This window comes from Diceros bicornis, chromosome 6 (genome assembly GCF_020826845.1).
Source record: "Diceros bicornis minor isolate mBicDic1 chromosome 6, mDicBic1.mat.cur, whole genome shotgun sequence".
Classification (NCBI taxonomy): Eukaryota; Metazoa; Chordata; class Mammalia; order Perissodactyla; family Rhinocerotidae; genus Diceros; species Diceros bicornis.
In genome coordinates this window covers 37,622,856-37,645,097 of record NC_080745.1, presented here as the reverse complement: position 1 = coordinate 37,645,097, position 22,242 = coordinate 37,622,856, and the positions used below count along the sequence as shown (strand labels likewise).

At 40.7% G+C, this 22,242-nt stretch overlaps 1 protein-coding gene across 3 annotated transcripts; it reads right to left on the bottom strand.

Annotated features, from left to right (window-relative positions):
• Positions 1-346: 346 nt before the first annotated feature.
• PBLD (phenazine biosynthesis like protein domain containing) lies at positions 347-20,354 on the bottom strand. Of its 3 annotated transcripts, none has more exons than XM_058543341.1 (9): positions 20,222-20,354; positions 11,334-11,433; positions 10,876-10,974; positions 7,973-8,082; positions 7,856-7,885; positions 5,329-5,417; positions 4,885-5,063; positions 2,305-2,367; positions 347-1,210 (listed from the first exon to the last, which is right to left on the bottom strand). In XM_058543341.1, exons 1-9 carry the CDS (start codon positions 20,303-20,305, stop codon positions 1,098-1,100), a joined length of 867 nt encoding a protein of 288 aa, XP_058399324.1. In that variant the 5' UTR covers positions 20,306-20,354; the 3' UTR covers positions 347-1,097. The 3 variants fall into 3 exon arrangements, with proteins under 3 accessions (XP_058399324.1, XP_058399325.1, XP_058399326.1); XM_058543342.1 differs by lacking the exon at positions 20,222-20,354 and adding an exon at positions 14,463-14,623; XM_058543343.1 differs by lacking the exon at positions 10,876-10,974.
• Positions 20,355-22,242: the final 1,888 nt, after the last annotated feature.

Here is a 22,242-nt window from a genome sequence, read left to right as displayed (position 1 = left end):
ATGCACCCCTGTGTTCATTGCAGCGTTATTCACAATAGCCAAGACTTGGAAGCAACCTAAGTGCCCATCAAGGGACGAATGGATAAAGATGTGGTATATATACACAATGGAATACTACTCAGCCATAAGAAACGATGAAATCCAGCCATTTGTGACAACATGGATGGACATTGAGGGTATTATGCAAAGCAAAATAAGTCAGAGGGAGAAGGTCAAATACCGTATGATTTCCTTCATTAAGTAGTAGATAATAACAACAATAAACAAATACATAGAGACAGAGAAAAAATAAAAAAAATAAAAATAAAGTTATGTTAAAACTTATTAAGGTAAGAGAAGACTCCATTTTAAGTTGTTACTCTAAAGCTATATATCAAGATAAAGATATTACATTACTTTTAGTGTTTAATTTTACTACTATACTCATATACATACATTTTTTTTTAATTTATGGGGTTTTAGTTACTTAAATATATGTCCTGATTTTTAGTTACTGAACATGAGTGTGTTCCAATAAAGGAAATAATTTTTTAGATACATTAAAATTACTCCCAATCTTACCCCCACACATGAACTGTTTTTACTTTTCTATCTTCATGGCTCATCCTTGTCCATATAAATTCATGTTCTCTGTAGACATAGCATAACATTTCTAACAATTTATAGTCTACTATAATTTTCTTTCTTAGTATTATATCATGAAATATTTTTCTATATTTCCACATAGTTATTGGGTCTTTTTAATGATTGCAAAATATTCTATTGGATACAGCTAAGTTTAAATGGCTTGATCTTTTACTCCTCATAAATTTGTTCCTCATTCTGTGATTGGTAGTCATAATCAAAGGTGACAACATTATTCTTTGTTACTGGTTACCTACATTTCAGATATACTCAAAGGTTGAGCCATAACTCCATTAGTTAATTAGTCAGGAAGTATTATTAAATCTCCATTAATATGTCTTCATTTTTCTATTTCTAACATGAGGATTAAGTGGACTACTACTATGCAAGTTTGCTAAAGGCAGCCGCTCACATTTCTTTTTATGCAGAAAATACTTAGTCATTCAGGATAGCAGCACCGCAGTACCACCATCTTAGGCTGTCAGCGTGCCCTCTAACACAATAGCAGCACTTCCGCTAATGTCAACTCGTCCATCAGGACGCAGAGAAATCTCCAGTTCTCCTCCTCGGTGGGAACACTGAAAGGCTAAAGAAAACATAAAACGAGTCACAAATTAAGGTCGTTTTCACCCTTTTTAATTAACAGAACATAGTGAGAGACCTCTTATTACAAGCTCTAGAATCCTCCCAGGTCAGTTTAAAGAATAAATTCCTTTCTCTATCCATAGTACCACTCAGGCCACCCTGTTATCTTGAGGATTGAGGGGCCACAAATGCAATTTGATCCACAAAACACACAGCTCCACATCTTCCCTTCCTGAGCCACTTCCTCTATCACTTCCTGTAATGCCCCAGACATACCTCACCATAGCTTCCTCTCGGCTCTGTCTAGGAGTAAGCAAGGACGTGTGAAAAGACAGAGACATGAACTAAAAGTCTAAGAAAATAAAGAGGGGTGGTCTCCGCCCTCCTGAGAAGACTCCATCTTCCCGGGTCTGAATAGGACAAAGTTCTCTTTGTGGTTATCAAGCAACCACACGTGTCAGGCAAACAAGAGGCACGGCCTCAGCTTTCTTGAAGCTCAGTGCTGGGGGGAATAACTCAGCTCACCAAATAGAGAACAGCCACCCTGCTATCCCCAAATCAAGGTCACAGAGGCCTAACCCTCCCACCATGTAAGATATCCATCCTTTAGGGTCAGACTCCTACTTTGGTTATTGGGGCTATGTAGCCTCCATTGGCTGCGATCTATTTTCTCTGCCCCTGAGCAATACATTTATCACTAGGGGACTTGGCTCAACAGCAATTTGTTTGATTCAATCCCGCGGCTAGCAATGGCAGTAAGGAACCTTGATGGTCATTCAATCTCAACTTGTCACATTATAAATAACCTCTCTGGGCCAAGTTATACAGCTCGTTAATTTTATTCAACAAACACTTATTGGGCACTTACTGTATTAGAAGTGTGTCTGTGTGATGGGAGGCCCAGAGGTGGAAAATATTTGGGGGGGAGGATGTTTTTGAGTAGAGAGTACAGGGTGAAGGAATTTAAAAACTTTTCATTTTCATGTGGGTGATACATAACATTTTATTACATCTTCAAGTAGGCAGTACATATGAGAAGAAATACTAGCTTAAAGTTAGGCAAATTAAAAAGAAATTGACAAAGAGCTGTCCTACCATGCATGTTTTTCTTCCCCAGTTGCTGAGACCAGTAGCTGCCAAGAACAGTATGTGTAGACCCTTAAAAGAAGTAAAAAGTTGTGATACAATCCTGAAGAAAACAGGGGCAACTGTGGTAAATTTATAAGCGATTACAATCAACTATCCAGCGTGACTAAATCTTAGATGATTTAGTCCTTATGTTGGCCACAGCCACAGCAGAGTGTGGAATTATGAATGGAGATAGAAAGGAAGACATAGAATTTATGGATAAGCTCCTCCAAATGGTGTATTCTCTATATCTTACACTTTCTGAAGGCTGGATTAAACTGCAGGTTTTAATTCTTGTCTTGTCTACCAGTTCACTGTCAGCCCACAGGAGGAAATATCAAGGCCTTCACATAAATCTTTGTACATCTTTCGAGGGAAAATACCTCCTTCCTCTGAGGATACACATGCAAGGAAAGGTGTGAACTCTGACAAAAGGCCAAATTTCCCACCAAGCCAATATTCCCAGGCTTTTGGTGTCAAAAGAACTTTCTTTTTAGTGAGGTATTTTTTCACTTGATTGTGCCCTAGTTTTAGATCAAAGAATAGATATTAAAATGATGAAACAAAGTATAATGTAGTAGCTGACAGAAAAGTCTTTGGGGGAGAAAAGGATGTGGAGGAAGAGGCCCTTCCTTCAGGAAAACTTACTAAATGTTATGAGAGGTCCCCAAAGGGTGACCAACCATCCCAGTTTGCCCGAGACTGTCCTGGTTTTAGCACTGAAGGTCCTGTATGCTGAGAAATCCCTCAGTCTCAAGCAAACAGAGATGGTTGGTCATCATCATTCAAAGAACTTCCCACTCTGGAAAAGCATTTTTGCAGGGGGAAAAAACTTGCCTTCTGTGCCAATTAAGATCTTTATTTAGCAGCTATGCAAGTGTAAATCTGCTCAGAATTTCTCTTCCATGGGGGAGGGTTGAGCTGGACTGTTTGCATGTTGTTGGGCATTTTCCTGAGTCTTTAAAAGTGCTTCCTTTCTGAGCTTTGAATTTCACGTGTTTTGTTCCTCAGGGAGTAACTAAGTCAAGGTCCTGAAGCCACCCCGGCCCTTGCCATCTGACCAGAATGGGAGCCTTGAAGTCTCTGCCCAGCCTCCTTCTGCCCTGGTGTCATCCCCTCCACCAGCCTCCTCCATCAGGCATTCCTCTGTTTTGCTACTCAGCCTACTCTTCTCAAAGAGGTTGAAAGTAGGAGGCTTCACATTCTTGCCCATTTTTTATGTCATCCCTCTGCTTCTGACTGATAGAAAATCTTGAATACCCGCAACCCCAAACCCCTCCCATCCACTTTGGGGGCAGGTTTGGGAAAGGAGAAGGGGAGGAAAAGAAACACTATTCCTGCCCCTCTTTCCCACCTGCAGCCAGGAATGTATCCTTCAAAAACCAAATCTTACCTTGATGTCAACGATCATGCAGGCTGGTCACTGAAAAGAATAAAAGGCTTTGGAAATGTAGTGGACATCAGGCCCTGAATTTTGCAAATGTCAGATCTGGAAGTATTGGCTCAGGGAGCCAGTGTTGTCGTTATTATTAAAATAGCTAATAGTTATTGGGTACTTACCATGTGCCAGGCAGTGTGCTAAGCACTTAACATGCATGTGTTTACATAAGCCTAAGAGGTATTATCCATGTTTTATAGAGGAGGGAACTGAAACTTTAAAAAGTCAAGTCATTCTTACAAAGTAGTTTTCACATGCATTGTCTTGTTTACTCTTCATCACAACCCTCTGACAAGAGGTGTCATAAAGACTCATTTTGTAGGCTGGGAAATACGTCGAGTCTAAGCTACTGTCCAGGGCACCAAAGCCAGTCAGTAGCAGAGCCAGGACTTAAACCCCACTTTTCTGACTTTAACTTCTTTTTTTGTGAGGAAGATCAGCCCTGAGCTAACATCCATGCCAATCCTCCTCTTTTTGCCGAGGAAGACTGGCCCTGGGCTAACATCCGTGCCCATCTTCCTCCACTTTATATGGGACGCCGCCACAGCATGGCCTGACAAGCGGTGCGTCAGTGCGAACCTGGGATCCGAACCCAGGCTGCCAGCAACGGAGCGCGTGCACTTAACCACTACGCCATGGGGTTGGCCCCTCTCACTTTAACTTCTATTCTCTTCCCAAGTTCCTCTTTGCTTTCTCTATTGAAGAAGTTCTTGAATGTTCTGATTTACTGTGTTTAGAAGTCAGCAGGAATTATTAAAGTGAAGTATTTTGTGGTACACATTGTTACTGAATCGGAATTACTGAATCAGAAGAAATAAAAGGTTACATGAAAAAAAAAAAGTTAAGTCATTTGCCCAAGGTCAACAGCTAGGAAGCCAGGATGCAAACCCAGGCTGTCGGAAACTAGGGTCTAACCCTGCTATGCTGCCTCCTTTAGTCTGTGTTTTTCACATGAGACTTCAGTGAAGGGACGGCGAGGGGGAAATGGGGAAAAAAAGGAAGCTCAAAACCCAAGCAACCTGAAAGGTCCCGTGAAGGGCACTTAAACAGCTGTTTGTTATTCTCCTCCTCCATTGTTTAACCCTCCCAGGACCCAAGTCAAAAAGTACCTGTGACAGGGTCTTCGGCCACACCAAACCATGGCGCAAAATATCTGGAGTAAAAGTCAAACGCTCGGGCCTGCCCATCAGACTCTCCTTTAAGGGTGAGAATGAGTCCTTTCACCTTCCCTGTGTTTTCCACTTGCAGCAGATTCTGTGTGTTCACCTTCAGGTTCTCCAAAAATGACCTTGTTCATAAATGGGGTGGATTATTATTACTAACCCACTCCACAGACCACCCACCACACAGACTCTGCAGAGCAGGCCAGGGTGCCGCTGGCCCAAGCAGCTCAGCAGGAGGGGAGGGAAGAGCAAGGGGAACATCTTCCTACCCGGGAAACAACTCTGGGGCTACGTAAATCCTGGTTGGACCAGACACAGCACGGCCAGACCATGCCAGAGCTATAAATCGAGGTGCTTGGCTATCCCCAAAGTACACTTGTGTTTGTTTACCTGTTATAAGTATCACTGAGCCGGACGAGTAGATTTTTGGTGTCTGGAGAATAGCAGATGTCTTGGACCAGTGTGTCACCTATGGCAGTCTGTGGAGACAGACCAAAAACTCCTCAGGAGTGTGCCCTGGATCAAGTCCTTGATCCCCTGTATGGGGAATGACTTCTCATGAGCATCTGCTGTGTGCCAGGCACACCCATCATCTCCAATCCCAAGAGTTTTAGTTCAGTTTCGGGACTCAAGGCGTTGCCCAAGGAAGGCCAGTTTCCTGGTGATCAGAGGCCTTTAAGAGGGTTGAGCTTACCCTCTGAGAGCCAAAGATAGGCATTGTTCACAAGTGTTACCACGTACCTCAACACACAACTCCTTCAAATGGGTGTTCTCCCCACAGATAAGGAGAAAGACTTACAGAGGCCCAGGGTCATGGTCACACAAACACACACACACACACACACATACACACACACACACCCCTTGACCCGGGTTTGCGGGGCTGTGGAGGGGCCCTCACTACTGTCTACTGTCTTTAGAGATGGGGCGGCCTTATGCCCACCTTTCAGAGTTGTTGTGAGGATTAAATGAAATAATATAGGTGGAGTTCCTGCAGCAGTAACTAGAACATTCTACACGGCAAGGACTCAGGTCCGGCAGTTTCATTGGAAGTGAGGACTAGAGGACTCATCTTAATGCTGCTCTGCTTGGCAAGCCCACTGTTTTCACTCAGATTGTATGCTAGAGATCAATAACATAGCAACCTTTCTTAAAGATACGTTGATACGCCCTTTACCAAGGACTGCACATAATCTTCCTCATATCCAAGAGCATTATTTGTTTATTTTCTTGGGGTGCTCAGGGAGATTATGAGGGGACAAAAGCCCCTCAAGTCATACTTTGGCACTGCCACCAGAGCAGATGACAGTTATGTGGTAGTTGTCGGGATGTCATTAGGTAGCTTCAGGATTTCTAACTCTCCTTAGGGACCGAGATGTTCCAGGTCCCAAGGCTGAGAAGCCCTGCTCCTTGGGTAGTGCCTGGGCTGTCTGCCTCTGTGACCATGGCTGACTAATGTCCCTCCCTCAAGAAATGGGAACTCCTGCAGCCAGATCTCATCTGCTCTCCAGGGCCTCTCATCTCTCTGAAAGGTCATCCAGCCCTTCTCTCCATGGATTTTTATGTCAATTTGAAAGTTTAATTCTCAGCTGGGAATCTTATTGTCAGTTTCTAGGAACACAAAATGACAATTCTCACAATAAATAACTCTTTATCATCCCCACTGTACAGTTGCAACCCTGAGGCTTAGAGAGATTATATTAAGTTCTTTCTACCGTGAACAAGGTCTACTACTATGAATATTTTCCATTTTCTTGGCAACATGCTTAAAGCTGTCCATTTATGATTTTGGCTTGTCTCCCAAAACCCAAGCCATAGGTGGGGCTGAGGGTAAAATCAGAATCCATCATGATGCTTATACTCTTTGAAAACTTAGATAAAGCAAAACACTAAAGAGATTACAAATGCTATAGTTGAAAATTCACTGAGAAACACCCCAGTGGCACCCACAATAGGCCATTTCATGGAATTGTTTTTTCTTTTCATTTTTTTTTGTGAGGAAGATCAGCCCTGAGTTAACATCCAATGCTGATCCTCCTCTTTTTTGCAGAGGAAGACCAGCTCTGAGCTAACATTCGTGCCCATCTTCCTCCACTTTATATGGAACGCCCCCACAGCATGGTGTGACAAGCAGTTCGTTGGTGTGCGCCCAGGATCCGAACCCACGAACCCTGGGCCTCTGAAGCAGAGCGTGCGCACTCAACCGCTTGCGGCACTGGGCCGGCCCCGGAATCGTTTTTTCTCATGGCAGCCCTTGCCCTGGTCCTGACCTGGGCCCTTCCATCTCTACAGACTAAGCACCTGGTTGTCCAGGGCTGCTCTGGTCCTCTGGAATCTCCATGGGACAAGTGTAGTGCTGCTTCACTAGGTGACAGTGAGAGTTAAATGAGATAATGCATGTGAAACGCTTAGCACATGGATTGCACAGAGCAGACTCTCAAAAATGTTCTCTATTATTAGTTATTAATATTATTAAGCCCCACCCCTACATAGACCACTTGAGGAGGCCAGGCCAGGTACTCATGCTTTCCTGGTCTCCTTCATCAAAGCACAGCCCCCCCCACCTCAGCCCCATCCTCCATCGCAGAAATTGGGGACACTGACAGCTGCTAGGCAGTTTCCGTTCTTTTCTTTCATTCTCAGCCTGCCACACACAGACTCTCCTCCCCTCACCCTACCGTGGAGGCTAATGCTGACAATGAAGAGTCAGGAAAAACTGGTCAACCTTCTTGCCAAATAGATTCCATATTAAAATTCAAACCTCAAATCCACCGTGAACTATTCATCCAAGCTTAGACTGGAACATTTATACTGGTAGAAGGTCTATCTTCTGGGATCAAATGGTACTGAATCTTTATGTTCAAACAGTAATAAATGACCATATCACACAACCTCAGGTTCAATTCTTTTCACTAACCTTTATCAAGTCCTCCACCTCATGGAAGTCCTAGATGGGGAAAAAAGACAAACCCATTGTAAAACAGGCAAGCCATCAGTTGTGCACAGTTTATGGCAACAATTAGCAAGAGCTGACCTGGGGGTGGGCTGGATAAAGAGGAAAGTCCAGGACGATATCATCCTCTCCTCTTCTGACCCTTAGTTCCCCGCTCAGAGTGACAAAGGTTAGAGTACTACTCACGTTTTCTGGCCAAAAAAAAAGAGTGAATTAGAAAACTGTTTGAAAAGGAATCAAGAAATTGGAAAATAAACTTCGTTATATGTTCATATATCTGTTTCGATCACCACTACATTGTCTGAGACCCTCTGGCAGTACTGTCCTTTCCTGTGATGGGGCCCAGGTGTGGGTTGCTGGGGTCCAGAGTGGAGAAAACTCTCACTGGATTCAAACTGGAGAACCAAGAACATAACTGATTGGATTTGACATCATACTGCAAGGCTGCAAATCCCAGCTCCTTATCACTTACTAACTGTACCCTTGTGCAAACTATTTAACCTCATTAAGCCTCGATTTCCTCATAAGTAAAATGGGGTAATAATGAAACCTATACTAATTTCATTTTACCAATAAAATTGGGGTAATAATTAAACCTCATAGGGATGCTATAATGTTTTCTAATGCAGATTTTTAAATATCCACCTACAATAACTCTATTAGTCTGAGATACGCCAAGGGGATGACAAATAGAACGTACAAGTTATGAACAACAGTCTGATATGAACAAATCAGATTTATTCTAAATAAACCAAGCTAAAATTGTGATTTAAAGATCGGACCACAAATCCTGATATCACATCCCTCCATGTTACTGAAACAACTTGGGCCATTTATCTGACCCCAGTGTACGTAACATTTTTAATGAAAACAGAGATTTGTGACCTAATTCTTTTCTCCCTCCTAATATTCTTGTAAAACTTAACCCTATTTCAAGGGTGAGGAAATTTGGCATTGCTTATTAAATTTCACTGAGTATAAAATTTACATTCTGAAACCTAAAGTTTAATTTTAATAATAGGTGTAAGACCTCAGTATTTACAAAGCATTTTATCATACCTTACCTCATCTAACCTTAAGATGGGGGATCTGAGGGCTGTCATTCCAAACCTCAGCCTCATACCAACCACTGTGGGGTTTTCAAAAGGCACTCAATTCAACTTCAGTAATACCTACTTTTCAAGACTGAGTTCCTAAACAACATTTCAGGATGCTTGCTTGCCTTCATTCTTGTCCCCTGTCCACAGAAACCAAAATTATCTTTTTAAAATGTATAATGGATTACACCATAGAGGGGCCTTGGCCTAACTCTCAATGTTATCTCCTGCCAATCATCCTCTCGCTCAGGAAGCTCCAGCCTGGTTATATAGACGCCTCAGGGGCTTTGCATTTGCTGCTGCCTCTGCCCAGAATGCTCTTCCTCCCACTCTAGCTCTTTGCACAGATGGCTTCATATTCTTCAGTCCAAATGTCCTCTTCTCTAATCGATGCTGTTGTCCAGAATCTCATCCCCTTTCCTCTCAGGGCCAGGACTAGGTGAGGCAAGGAAGTACCAGGAGGTATAGAATGTAAGGAGGCACAAGCTCTCAGGTGTAACCTGAGGCCGTGATTGTCTCACTTCCACCTGGCCCTGACCCAGCTGCCAGGAGTGTTGGTGACTGACAGCTCTCAGCTGAGTCCTGCTCTGGGAATTGCCCTTGGCTGAATAGAGCTACTTTATCCAAAGTCACACTGCTTTACTGGGCATTGGAGACTGGTCAATGGAGGGTACAAAGGCCTGAACCTTTGCCTCTATTTGGAACCATACTGCTTGAAGGACCTTCGCAGCCTCAGACCTCCCTGTGGATTTGGCCTAGGTCTTTCTTTGTTGCTACCACTTTGCAGTTCAACTTCTTCCTCTGTTCAATCCTGCTTTCTTTACCCCTCTACCAGTATTGATCCCAAGAATACTGTCCCCAGTCCTTCCAGCATGCAAATATGTCTCAGGGTCTGCTTCCTGGGGGAGCTTGCCCTGTAACACCTTCCCTTACTATCCCCGTCTAAGCAATTCCCCAAAGAACCTTCTTTTTCCAACTCCCCACTGTTACCCTCTGTCATATCATCCTGTTTATTTCCTTGCTGAACTTTCTGTTTGTTGCCTAGGCTTGTTCACGGCTGCTTCCATCTCCACTTTTAGGGCATTTCCAGTGTCTCTCCTCTGCCTCACTCCCACAAAGCCCTGATCTTTATGGCTTTGTACTAAATGCAGCTAAGACAGAAACTGGTAGAATTAAGGTGCTGCATCCTCTCTTCACAAGGTGAATATAGCTGGGGCTCAGAAATCTTTAAAATTCAGAGTAAAAAAACTCTTGTTGTGAAATAAATTTCAATGTGGGTGGGGACATACTTAGGGCAAAGTGTGCCTTTTGGTTCCCCAATGTCACATCATGTGAGTCACCTATTGTGCCTTGCGAAACTCCCCTCCTGTATTAGTCACAGAGACTAGAGAGCTTCTATTTAAATAAAATGGCATTCTAGGGAACAACATGGCTTTTGAACATGCCTGGCACATACCCAGAAAGGCCAAAGCGTTATTGAAGGTTGCTGGGGTTTTTTGGGTTTTTTTTTTTTTTTGTGAGGAAGATCGGCCCTGAGCTAACATCTGCCAATCCTCCTCTTTTTGCTGAGGAAGACTGGCCGTGGGCTAACATCCGTGCTCACCTTCCTCCACTTTATATGGGACACCGCCACAGCATGGCTTGCCAAGCGGTGCGTCGGTGCACGCCCGGGATCCGAACCGGCGAACCCCGCGCCGCCACAGCGGAGCGCGGGCACTTAATTGCTTGCGCCACCGGGCTGGCCCCTGTTTTTGTTTCTGCATAATGAATTGCATGAAATAAACTGCAATGTCTTTAGACCAGTCACTTTGGTTACTGGAAAAGAGTGTGTGAGAATTTTAAAACATATTTTCTAAGTGATAGGTTCATAAAAGAAAATTACATTACTTATTTTGTGAAACAGCACAGCTGCAGAGGCCAGGGTAGCATGGCCACAGAGAGGGACCTCACTCACCGGTGTAAACCACCTTAATCCAAAGCAGGAACCTTCAGAGGAGGAAAAACCAAAGAGAAACGAGATCATTCCCATACAAGTGGGTTGCAAAAACTTTTCTTATTCTTTTCTATATATTTCACTAGCATGATTAACAGCTGAAACACATTGTGAAAGGAGGAATGAAGTCTAGACAAGCATCCTAGGGTTCCCCAGTGCTAAATCTAGAGCTGAAACATTCAAATTCACCCACACTCACTCCCCCAGACGAACTGAAAACCAAATCAGCATCTCTCCATCTCTCTCCTCTCTGCATGCAAATAGTAAGTGGGCATTTCCCTTAAATATCATTCCCTCACTGAAGAAGCAGCTTCTGGTACCATTCAAGAACGGTTAAAAAATGCATATTTACTTTGTGTAAAGTTGTCAGTTGGGTGCAGTTTTCGGATAAAAGCAGTTTCAGAGAGGTTCATTTCCTGTGCAATTTTTTGATGCATGTCTTCACCCAATTTCTAAATTAGAAACAAAAGGTTATCGAGACTCAAGAATTGCAAATCAGACTTCCTTGGACAGCAACTGCCATTAGTTAATAACGAGTTTAGTGATACTAAAAGTTACATGCTTAAAAGGAAATAATTGCTAAGGAATTTAAGGCAATTTTATAAAGATTGTTTTTGGGAAATCCATGCTTGTAGCACTCTGTGAAGAGATGTACAAAGATAGAACAGACTCTGAAAAACCTACTGGCCTGGCCTATCCTTTGTCAGATTATTACCAAGTATATCTGAAAGAGTGTGTGCTCTCTTCTAAAAACAATCTCTATAAATGGAAACTCCACAAATCTCCCTTTCTTGCTGGATAAAGAGATGTTTGGCACCGCCTCTGGATAGTGACCAGTCTGCCCCCATCTATGCACAGTTCACTCTCTTTCATGAGTCAGGCCTCAGGCAAGAAGTCACTTCCTCCAGGAAGTCTTCCAGGCCATTCTGTCCAAAAGCACTGTCTCCTCCCCAGAGCTTAGACCACCTGAGATTACCTAGTGTGTCCCTTTACTGTCTGTCCCCCCCCACCTCTGACTCTGAGCTCTATGAGGGCACAAACTGTGCTATCTTGCTTTGTCCTGGCTTAGAAGAATGTCTTGTATTCATCCCAGGATGGTAGGAGCTCAACAAATATTTGCTGAAAGAATAAATACATTATTCACTTAATGTTCATTTAAAAAACCCTCAATATAGATATTTTTATCCATTTATAGATGAAGAAATTAAACATGGAGAGGTTGTGTAATATCCTAAGAACACAATATACCTAATAAATAGTAGAGTGATTAATAACGTGTGCTTTGCAAATGGTAACAACCAGTGAATCTAGAGGAAAGGTATATGGATGTTCATTGTACCATTCCTGAAACTTTTCTGTAGGTTTTTAATTTTTCAAAATAAAATGTTTAAAAAAATAATGCTGGCTTTGGAAACAGACAGAATTGGATTTGTATCCTGGGTCAGCCCCTAGTAGCAGTGCAAAAGTGGCCAAGTCATTTAATCTCATGGAGCCTCAGTTTGCACAACCTTTAAAATGAGGACAATAGTACTTAAGTCAAGGGTTATTATGGACACATACATTCATATATATGCACACACACATTCCTCTTAAGAAAAAAACGGATCAGAAATATGAGTTTTCCTTTTGAGAATGAAAATCAATTTTTTAATTGACAAAATGCTCACTAGATTTTGAATTCTAAAGAAATCTGAAAACAAATGCATTTTTTATTTGGCCAAACTTACTGTTCTTGAGCTCCTGAAACCCAGAAATAAGAATTATAGCTTTCTACTAATAAATTCATAATTCATTTATCTGAGTTATGCAAGTTAAATACTCTTTTAGTTGATTCAATTTCTTTTGAAACATTTTCCATATACTTGTATAAGGCATAAAACAGTGGTTATTGTGAAAAATCAGTCATGATTTTTAAACTATCAGCTGATATAAAAATCCTAGCAGGAGACTTACTAAGCTTTTCTTAAAGGAGCAGTGTATTCAAAATCTATAGAAGCTCTGTAGTCCTATAGAAAGAGAAATCACTTGAGAAGTTGATACTTATTTTCTGAAAACCCAAACATAACACAATGGTTTTGGTTTTTACTTGACGTTTTTCTTTCAAAAGATTAAATCCAATAATGCACACAAAGTGCTCATCACAGAGCCCAATACATGGTTAAGTACCTGATAAATGTTAGCTTTTTATTTTGAGTGGCTCAAAGCCCATGCTTTAACCTGCCACACTACCCTGCCTCCTCATAACAAAGACAAACTATACTATTCCTTTAACATGCTGGAGACACGAAAACAAATGTCTATCAGATAAAATGGACTCCTACAACGTACAACGTTTCTGAGGCGAAAGCGGCAATCAATCAATTACCGAGTGCTGTGCTGGGCCAATAGCATCAGCACCACTACCAAGGGAATTTGTTAGAAATGCAGAGTCTCAGGCCCCACCCCAGACCTTCTGAATCAGAATCTCCACTTTAACCAGATCCGAAGGTGATCCCTCTGCACATTAACATTTGAGAAGTCCTGGTGCATAAGATAACGGCCCTGTGTTAAAGGGGCTTAGCGTCTTGGTGGGAAGTCAAGACAGACACAGAAAACAACAGTGAGCAACACCAGAGAGTATGTAATTGAGATACATAGATTTTAACAATAAATACTCTAGGACTTTAAAGATGAGGCCTTGAGGTGGACTTAGAAAAGGGCAGATTTTGGTGAGGCGGGCAGGAAAATGTGGGCAAAGAGCTTTGTATTAGAGAAGCTTCTTGGGCAAGTCACTTGACTTCACACTGTTCTCCTTCTGTTAGATCTTTGACATTCTAGGATTCTATGAGCCAAGGTAAGGAAAATTAAGATGGTAGGAATGAAGTGGAATGAGCACCTGCGGGCCTTGGGATGGAGAAGTCTCAGCTGAGTAAAGGAGTTGGGAGGGGGCTGCTGGGGCCGCCCAGCCAACAAAGCAAAGATGTTAACAACTGAACTCAAGCACTTTCCATGGCCTGTTGGATGTTCCCTGTGGAAACTGGCCCACATGCCCGTGCATGCAAGACCTGAGAGAAACTGGGAGCCATTTAATTCTCTAGTGTGGAGTCTGCAATCACAGGTCTCAATGGTGATTGAAGGTATGATAAAGAAAAGCCTATGCTGGTCTTCCTGGATTTGCCTCCTTGGCTGCAGAACCCTACACTGCCTGCCAGTCCTTCCTCTAGCTGATCTGTCCAAACTCCCTACCCTTGTCCTTCCTTCCTTTGTGTATTGCTTCTCTCAACCTTTAGGATAAGAGTCTCTAAAAGCATTAAAGCATCCGACATTGTAGCCAAGCTTACCATCTATTGGTAATAGATTTCTTTGCAAATGGACTTTTTTTTCACATGAGTTAGAACACACACTTCACTGACCATCACTCTTTAATCCTCTCTGCCTTGGTATATTGCACCGACTGCAATTTGAATTTCTGTAACTATAATTTCTGTCCCAGGACACTTACAATGCACCTGCTATTTGCCTGAGGGACCAAAGACAATGTAGAAAGTTTGATAGTAGCAGCCCTCAATATGCACCACAGGCAGCTGAATTTCTACACTGGAACCAAAGGCCAAGATAATGGTGAATCATGAGAAGCTGGTATTTCTTCAACTTTGAGCTTTAGAAACAAAAGAAAGAGACTGCATCATTCAGAATGTTGAATTTTGATTCCAATAATTTTTCCATTTTACACTTCAATCTTATTTTCAAATGCAGCACACAACAGTTATAAACCAATAGCTTTCTCTTTCTTTAATATCCATTTCCTTTCAGCAATCTCACATGAATCAAATTTACAATGGCAAAAACAGACTCGTGTTTGTTTTTCTGAGTTCCAGTGTACGCATTGGGACACTGAGGTTCGTCCCATCCTCAATATGGCCCACAAAAGATCAAGAGTAAAGGTTTAAAATACTCCCATCTTGTGGCAGTTTAGAAATATGACAGCCTAAACATGACAGTCCTGCTATAGATAGATTTCAGCAAAAGAAAAGCACTTGGATATAGAAAGTTCTACATCATCCAAGAAGAAATGGGAGATTCCTTCTGAGGCACTTGGATTTCCTATTGTGAAGTTATGTCCACACAATGCAGCACTCAAACAGTAGGCCATCTTCAGTTTTTCCTAATGGTTCCTGTGGATGCCTTGTCTCTCCAGCTCCATCAAAGAACTCAAAGTTCATACTGACCTTGCATACCCCACCCACGGCACCCCACCAAGGAGAATAAAAGATCAATTATTGTCGGTTAACAGAACTTTTAGGAGATTTTGCCAAAATTTAATTGATTATAATATTTTCACTTTCACTTGACAGATATTTGGCACCTCCCATGTGCTAAGCCATGTGTGTTGGAACAAGTCAGAACAGGTTAAGATCTCATAGAATGTGCAGTCTAGTGAGGAAGACAGGTATTGAATGAATTACAGTAAGAGTGATGCATGCTGCCAACTGAGCAGTAAGGAGTGCTATGGGAACACATAAAAGGGGAGGACATCTAGTCTAGTGGTGAGCACGGTGGGTTAAAACATGGGCCCTGCTGTCAGGCAGAACTGGAGTGGGATCCTGAGGTCAGCCACTTAGGTAAATTACTTAAACTTCCTTTGTTTTCTCATCTGTAAAATGCGGATAATAATAATAAGACCTACTAATAGAGTGGTCGTGAGGGTGAATTGAGATAACATATGAAAAGCAATTAGCACAGTATCTGGATGAACTTGCCTAAAGTCATTTCTTCCAAAGCTGAGGTTATATTCTAGAAGCCAATGAGGATACTTGGGAAATAGAAATTCCCACAGTGACATTTCCCCCTCCTTTGCATTGCTCTCTTCTTTCAAATACTGGGCAAAGGAAAACACTTCAATGCCCTAGAAGAATCTTCTCTGCACTCCTCATCCCTTCTCTGGGCATAAAAATGAGACATGAGGTTGGAACTCCATAGAAACTCCAGAAGCCTCTGACTCAATGTGGTCACATCGAGCCAGGGATCCTCTCTCTAAGGAAGGGCACCAAGTTTGGAAATGGCCACTGCACCATAAGCTTCCCTACATGAGTTAAAGCATGGACTGAACACAGCATTGCTATACACCTGTTTTTCCTTAAATACACAACCCACCAGGCTGTCAAGGGGCTTTTGGTATTCTCTAAATTTAACCAGGAAAAATGGAACAGCAAGCAGTTTAGGAACTAAAACTAAGCATTCCTCTTTAAAAGTGTGAAGCCAATCCTCCCTGCTGTCGCTGGAAATGATTGTTAGTGTTTAAAAGAATAAAAATGCATGTACATGAATATTACATTTGATCCTAGCATGGTGTCTAGCACATGGTAGACAGCCAGTAAATGCCAGTTCAATTGGAATAAATGTATACACTGAGCACACAACAAAGTTGTTTTTACAGATAATTTTACCAGGAAAACTCAAGAATAAACCTTTTAGAAGGTTTTATATTAAAAAATAAAGCTTTTTAGAAAAGGTATCCTCTAAAACAATGGTTCTCAACTGGGGGCGATCTTTGATTGTCATGACCGGGAGATAAGGCGGGGGGACTACTGTCATCTAGTGGGTAAAGCCCAAGGATACTGCCAAACATTTTACAGAGCACATGACAGCCTCACACAGCAAAGAACTACCTGGTCCAAAATGTCAATAGTGCTGCTACTGAGAAACCCTACCCTAAACATACTCACATACACATACACATATACATACATACAATAACAACAACAAAACAAAAAAACTTGGGGGTTTGTTAGAATATCAAGGAGAATAAATATGGGCTCCCTACCCCTGTTGATGTGTTATTTTCACTAAATATTAAAGCTGGTTTAGGGGGCCAGCCCAGTGGCGTAGCGGTTAAGTTCACACACACATTCTGCTAAGTAGGCTGGGATTCACCGGTTTGGATCCTGGGCACGGACCTACTCACCGCTCATGAAGCCATGCTGAGGTGGCATCCCATATAGAAGAGCTACAACTCTACAACTACGATACACAACTATGTACTGGGGCTTTGGGGAGAAAAAAAGAAAAAAAAAAAAAGAGGAAGATTGGCAACAGACATTAGCGCAGGGCCAATCTTCCTCAAAAAAAAAAAAAGGTGGTTTATAGAAAAATAAGTGAAGTACCACCTCTTATCACTACCACAGCCTTCTGACCTATTCCAATAGTTGGTCATGAGTTCCTGTAGGTTTTTACACAGCTGTCATCGAATGTATCCTTTTCATTTTTTTATATTGTTTCTATACATTTTCCATGTTTCTATATGATCTTTGTCAAATTGATTGTCAGGCATTTGAGGACACCATCAATTTTTTTAAGGTGTTAAATATTTTTTTCAATATCTGTTCTATGTTCCCTTTAGCCTTTAATCTGTTTGTGTTTTCACCTAATGTACAGTGTCATAATTTCCTCATGTGAAAATTTCAAAAAAGGACTTGTCTAGAAAGGAAAATGAAATAAAACTTTAGAATATTATAGAAGCTCTTGGAATGTTGTTACCCAGAATTTTTTCTTTTCCTTCCAGCAGTCTTTCATCAAGTATTCGAAAAGCTCAAATTGCAATTACCTAGTCTTTAGTCTGTCCTCCAAGTTTTTCTGTGGTTAGTCTCATCTTGGTCAAATTTTAAATAATTTTAAACAAAACAAAACAAAAAAGACTATTCCTTGAAGCCATGCACTTAAAATCTGAAGTATTTTCTCCTCCATAAAACCCAATGTTGTTCCGTTCTCTGAGTCCCCACTGTACCTGGCACTTTTAGGTCTTTTAGCCTCTGTGGTTTAACTACTGAATAACGATCAGGTTTACATGTCTGTTTCCTGCACTAGACTTTGAACACCTCAAGGGCAGGCAAACTTACTAATCTTTGTACCTCCTGTCCCAACCCCAGAGCCTGGTTCATGTATTTATACGTTAATGACAGGCTATAAATGCCTACTGAACTGTGGTCAACATTATGAAGTTTAGCACTTATTTGTCTTAATATTTTCCTGAATTTACTTGTGTCCTCTCTAGGTGTTTCAGATCTCCACTGTCTCCAGCCATGGGTAAAAGAATCCAAGGGCAGAAACCACAGTTTATACTTTCACTATAATTTTTATTGATTATGAATTGGGGGAAGTGCTCAATTAGCCTCCAGGAGAACAGGACTCTCATGTCCAGAGAATAGAAAACTAGCAAACTAGTCCTTAGATATCTATTCAGTTGTCCCTGACAGGCCATCAAATGAGCCTGGTCTCACAGGTCCAAGGCCAAGAAGAAGTGAGCTGGGAGACTCGTGAGAGAGCATCCCAAATCATGGACTGCATCATCTTCTTTTTCTCTCTTCCATTCATACTGAAGCATATTGCTTTGAACTGTGCTAAGTTCTTTGCTTAAATTTTTATTTCTTAGTTTTTCCAAATACATAAATAACATGTAAGATATATTTTAATGGAGAAATAGAGATAGATAGATGGATAGATAGATATAATTAAGTCTGGTGTTTAGTGAGTATACTGGAGGTAAAAGGAGTAAATTGAAGAATAATGCTAATTCTTGTCATCTGGTGGAAATTGAGTACATAAATCACTGGAAACTATTTTCAAAACCCTTCAAGGGGGGCCAGCCCCATGGCTTAGCAGTTAAGTGCGCGCGCTCCACTACTGGTGGCCCGGGTTCGGATCCCGGGCGCGCACCAACGCACCGCTTCTCCGGCCATGCTGAGGCCGCGTCCCACATACAGCAACTAGAAGGATGTGCAACTATGACATACAACTATCTACTGGGGCTTTGGGGGAAAAAAAAGGAGGAGGATTGGCAATAGATGTTAGCTCAGAGCCAGTCTTCCTCAGCAAAAAAAGAGGAGGATTAGCATGGATGTTAGCTCAGGGCTGATCTTCCTCACAAAAAAAATAAATAAATAAAATAAAACTCTTCAAGGATATTACATGGGGACATGGGGCAAGTATACTAAGACTTGACAAGCAGTTTTAGTCAATTCCACAATTCCTTTACGTGAAGTTATGTTTGCCAGATTGTTTCTAAAGAAAGTTCACGATTTAGAATCTGGTTGTTACTTCTTCTCTCACTAATCCTCCCAAGCTCTTGTGTTACTTGATAAAGCCTATTAACTTTATTACTTTCTGCATTTTGTGGTTGGAAAATGCCAGCGCAAGGTTGCGTAATGAATGTATCACGAAGGTGAGATAAGGACTCTTGATCACCATTTTGCTGCTCCACTTGAGGGAGAAAATAAGTGTATCAAGGACTCAATTAACAATATTCACTTATCTCAGTAAAGCCTCAGCTGTTCTCCATCTTGCTGCATACTAGACTCACTTGTGGAGCTTAAAAAAACAGTGCTGCCTGGGTCCCACCCCCAGAGATTCTGTTCTAATTGGTCTGGGATGCAGCTTGGGCATGGGAATTTTTAAAGCTCCTTGGGTGATTTTAATGTGCAGACCAGCTTGACAGTCACTGCACTTGAAGGCCCCAACACACACTTTGCACAACTTAATAAGACTTATTTAAGATCATCAATTGCTCACTGTGTTCCTGAAGTAATTCTCAAATAATCAACTCTTGCACTAACTGCTCTGAGTGGAAGGCTTGTTTCCTAATATCTAGGTACTAATACAAAGCACCTAAGATCAAGGAATATTTGACTACTCTGTTAATACTAATCCTGATCAAAAAGACATTTTTAAAATGAGACTTTCAGTAAACTAATTTCTCCCTATATTAGAGCTTAATCCCTTCTATCTTTCTACTTAATTACTTAATTCATTGCAAAATGTCTCATTTCTTTGCCCTGAAAATAATTTGTAATTGTCTGAATTATAGGAAAAGTTAAAGATATCCAGCTAGAATCTTTTATGCTAAATGTAATATCAGTCATGTCCAGTCACATAAAACTCATCTAATTTCATTCTCCTCCACGTTTGGTGCTAACTGTATGAAAACCAGATGGCTAAAACGGAGCTCTAGTTCTTCTTTTTTTTATTGGCTCTAGTTCTTCTTTACATGAATCTTCATCTCTCTAGACTTAAGTGTCTAGGTGTATGCATTCTTGTCATATAATTTGGTCAAAATCAACTTGCAACATGAACATTGCTGATATCAGTTGACAAAGTATACAAACCAAAGAGGTAAACAAACAGGTAGGTCTGGTTTTTTTTTAAGAAATACTTGGTTCTACAGTAATCTAGAATTTCAGGCACTGTGCTTCAAAACAAAATACTTACATTTTCTAGGAGGCAAACAGCAGCAGGATTCCCACAAAATGCTTTTGTTGTGAATGCATCTGCTATGAAAATAGGGAGCTTCATTTCCTTGCAGGCTGTTTTTGCAAGCTCTCAAAATTGCTGGTAGCCTGCTTTACTTCTTGTTGCACAAAACAAAAAAGTTAATGTTTTACTTGGTGTACTGAAGCAATTAGCAGTTCCCAGATGCAAAGTCAAGCAATTATTCTAACACACCTACATTTAAAGATACATGATCCCCTAATTTTTTTAAGCCTGTAAATTGAATTTGTTTTGAAATACTGCATGAATAGAATATTTTCTTTTCAGGTTTTGTATTGACGTTTCATACTGTACATATACTTAACAACATAATCATATTCTGCCTTAGAGTAGCCAAAACTAGCTCAGGCTACATTTTTAATGAAGTGTATGAAACATCCAAGGGGCACACATGTTGCTTACAGTCTCCCAATGAATATGACTACCCTTTATTGATTTATTTTAAGTTGAAGTATAGTTGACATACAATATTATGTTAGTTTCAGGTATATACTATCTTTTTAAAAGAATGCATTTTTATAATTATAAAAAATATGTTGATTATAAAAAATTGGAAAATTAAAAAGTGACCCATAACCACTCAAATCAGCAATGATTTTTTTTTTACTTAACATAGTCAAAGGAGCCTCATGCTTTAATTAATTTTATGTTATTGTATAAATCTGCAGATGGTGACGTTTTTGAGCTCGTGATACAGATTTGTTAAAGCTTTTCATGATAAAAATAATACTTTCTCTTTACTGGAAATCTATAAAATACAGAGAAGCAAAAAAAAAAGAAGAATCTCCTATACTTCCACTCCCTAGAGATAAGTTCTGTTAACATTCTGGGTGTTTCCTCTGCTTTACTAGAAAGCATCAGTTTTGTTATAGAAATGGAGGGATTCCTCCCTCCCAAAGTTATAGAACTTCAAAAAAATTCAGCAAAGTAGGGGTGCTTTGTTTGAATCCAAAAGAAAATAACTCATCCTAACATGCCCTCTAGGCAGCTCCCAGGCCTACAGGTTTGTTTCTTTTTGTTAATTTTTATACAAGTGTTATTTGCTTCACTTTCTTGCCAAATGCCTGCGTTTTAAAATTTTTTTTTATTGAACTATAATTGACATGTAACATTATATTAGTTGCAGGTGTACAACATGAGTCACTATTTGTACATACTGCGAAATGAGCACAAGTCTAGTTAACATCCATCACCATATATAGTTACAAAAAAATTTTTTTTTCTTGTAATCAGAACTTTTAAGATCCACTCTCTTAGCAACTTTCAAATATGCAATACAGTATTATTAACTATAGTCACCATGCTGTACATTACATCCTCATGACCTAATTATTTTATAACTGGAAGTTTGTACCTTTTGATCCCCTTCAATATCTTCACTAAGTTTGTACCTTTGACCTCCAAGCAATAGCATTATTATTTTAGATATACAGTTTTTAATCAGAATTTTTACCCTCTTAACAGTGTAGCATTAGTATTTTCCAAGGGCACTAAATGCTTCAAAAATATCATTTTAATAAACATACAATAGACTTATGGATATGCTATAATTTATTTAATCATTTACCTTTTGGTGAATATTTATTTCTAATTTTTCACTTGTAAAGATAATGTAGTGATCAAATTGTTGAATGTAAATCTTGGTCTGCACTTCTGATTCTCTCATTAGAAAAGATTCCTAAAAGTGAAATCCCTGGGTCAAGCATAGAGATATCTTAACTTACACATATAGTTAAATTTATCTTCAGAAGGAATGTACCAATTCAGACAGCATATGAAAGTGTCCTGGGCCGGCCCCGTGGCTTAGTGGTTAAGTGAGCACGCTCCACTGCTGGCGACCCAGGTTCGGATCCCGGGCTCGCACCAATGCGCTGCTTCTCTGGCCATGCTGAGGCCGCGTCCCACATACAGCAACTAGAAGGATGTGCAGCTATGACACACAACTATCTACTGGGGCTTTG

What these genes read in the sequence shown, in the direction of transcription:
- PBLD (XM_058543341.1), bottom strand. Translation starts at nt 20,305, where the DNA reads ATGAAGCTCCCTATTTTCATAGCAGATGCATTCACAACAAAAGCATTT. An exon ending in AACTGACAACTTTACACAAA is followed by an intron (nt 10,975 to 11,333) that starts GTAAATATGCAT and finishes CCTCCTCTGAAG; the next exon opens with GTTCCTGCTTTGGATTAAGG. An exon ending in TTTATCCAGCCCACCCCCAG is followed by an intron (nt 7,886 to 7,972) that starts GTCAGCTCTTGC and finishes TTCCCCATCTAG; the next exon opens with GACTTCCATGAGGTGGAGGA.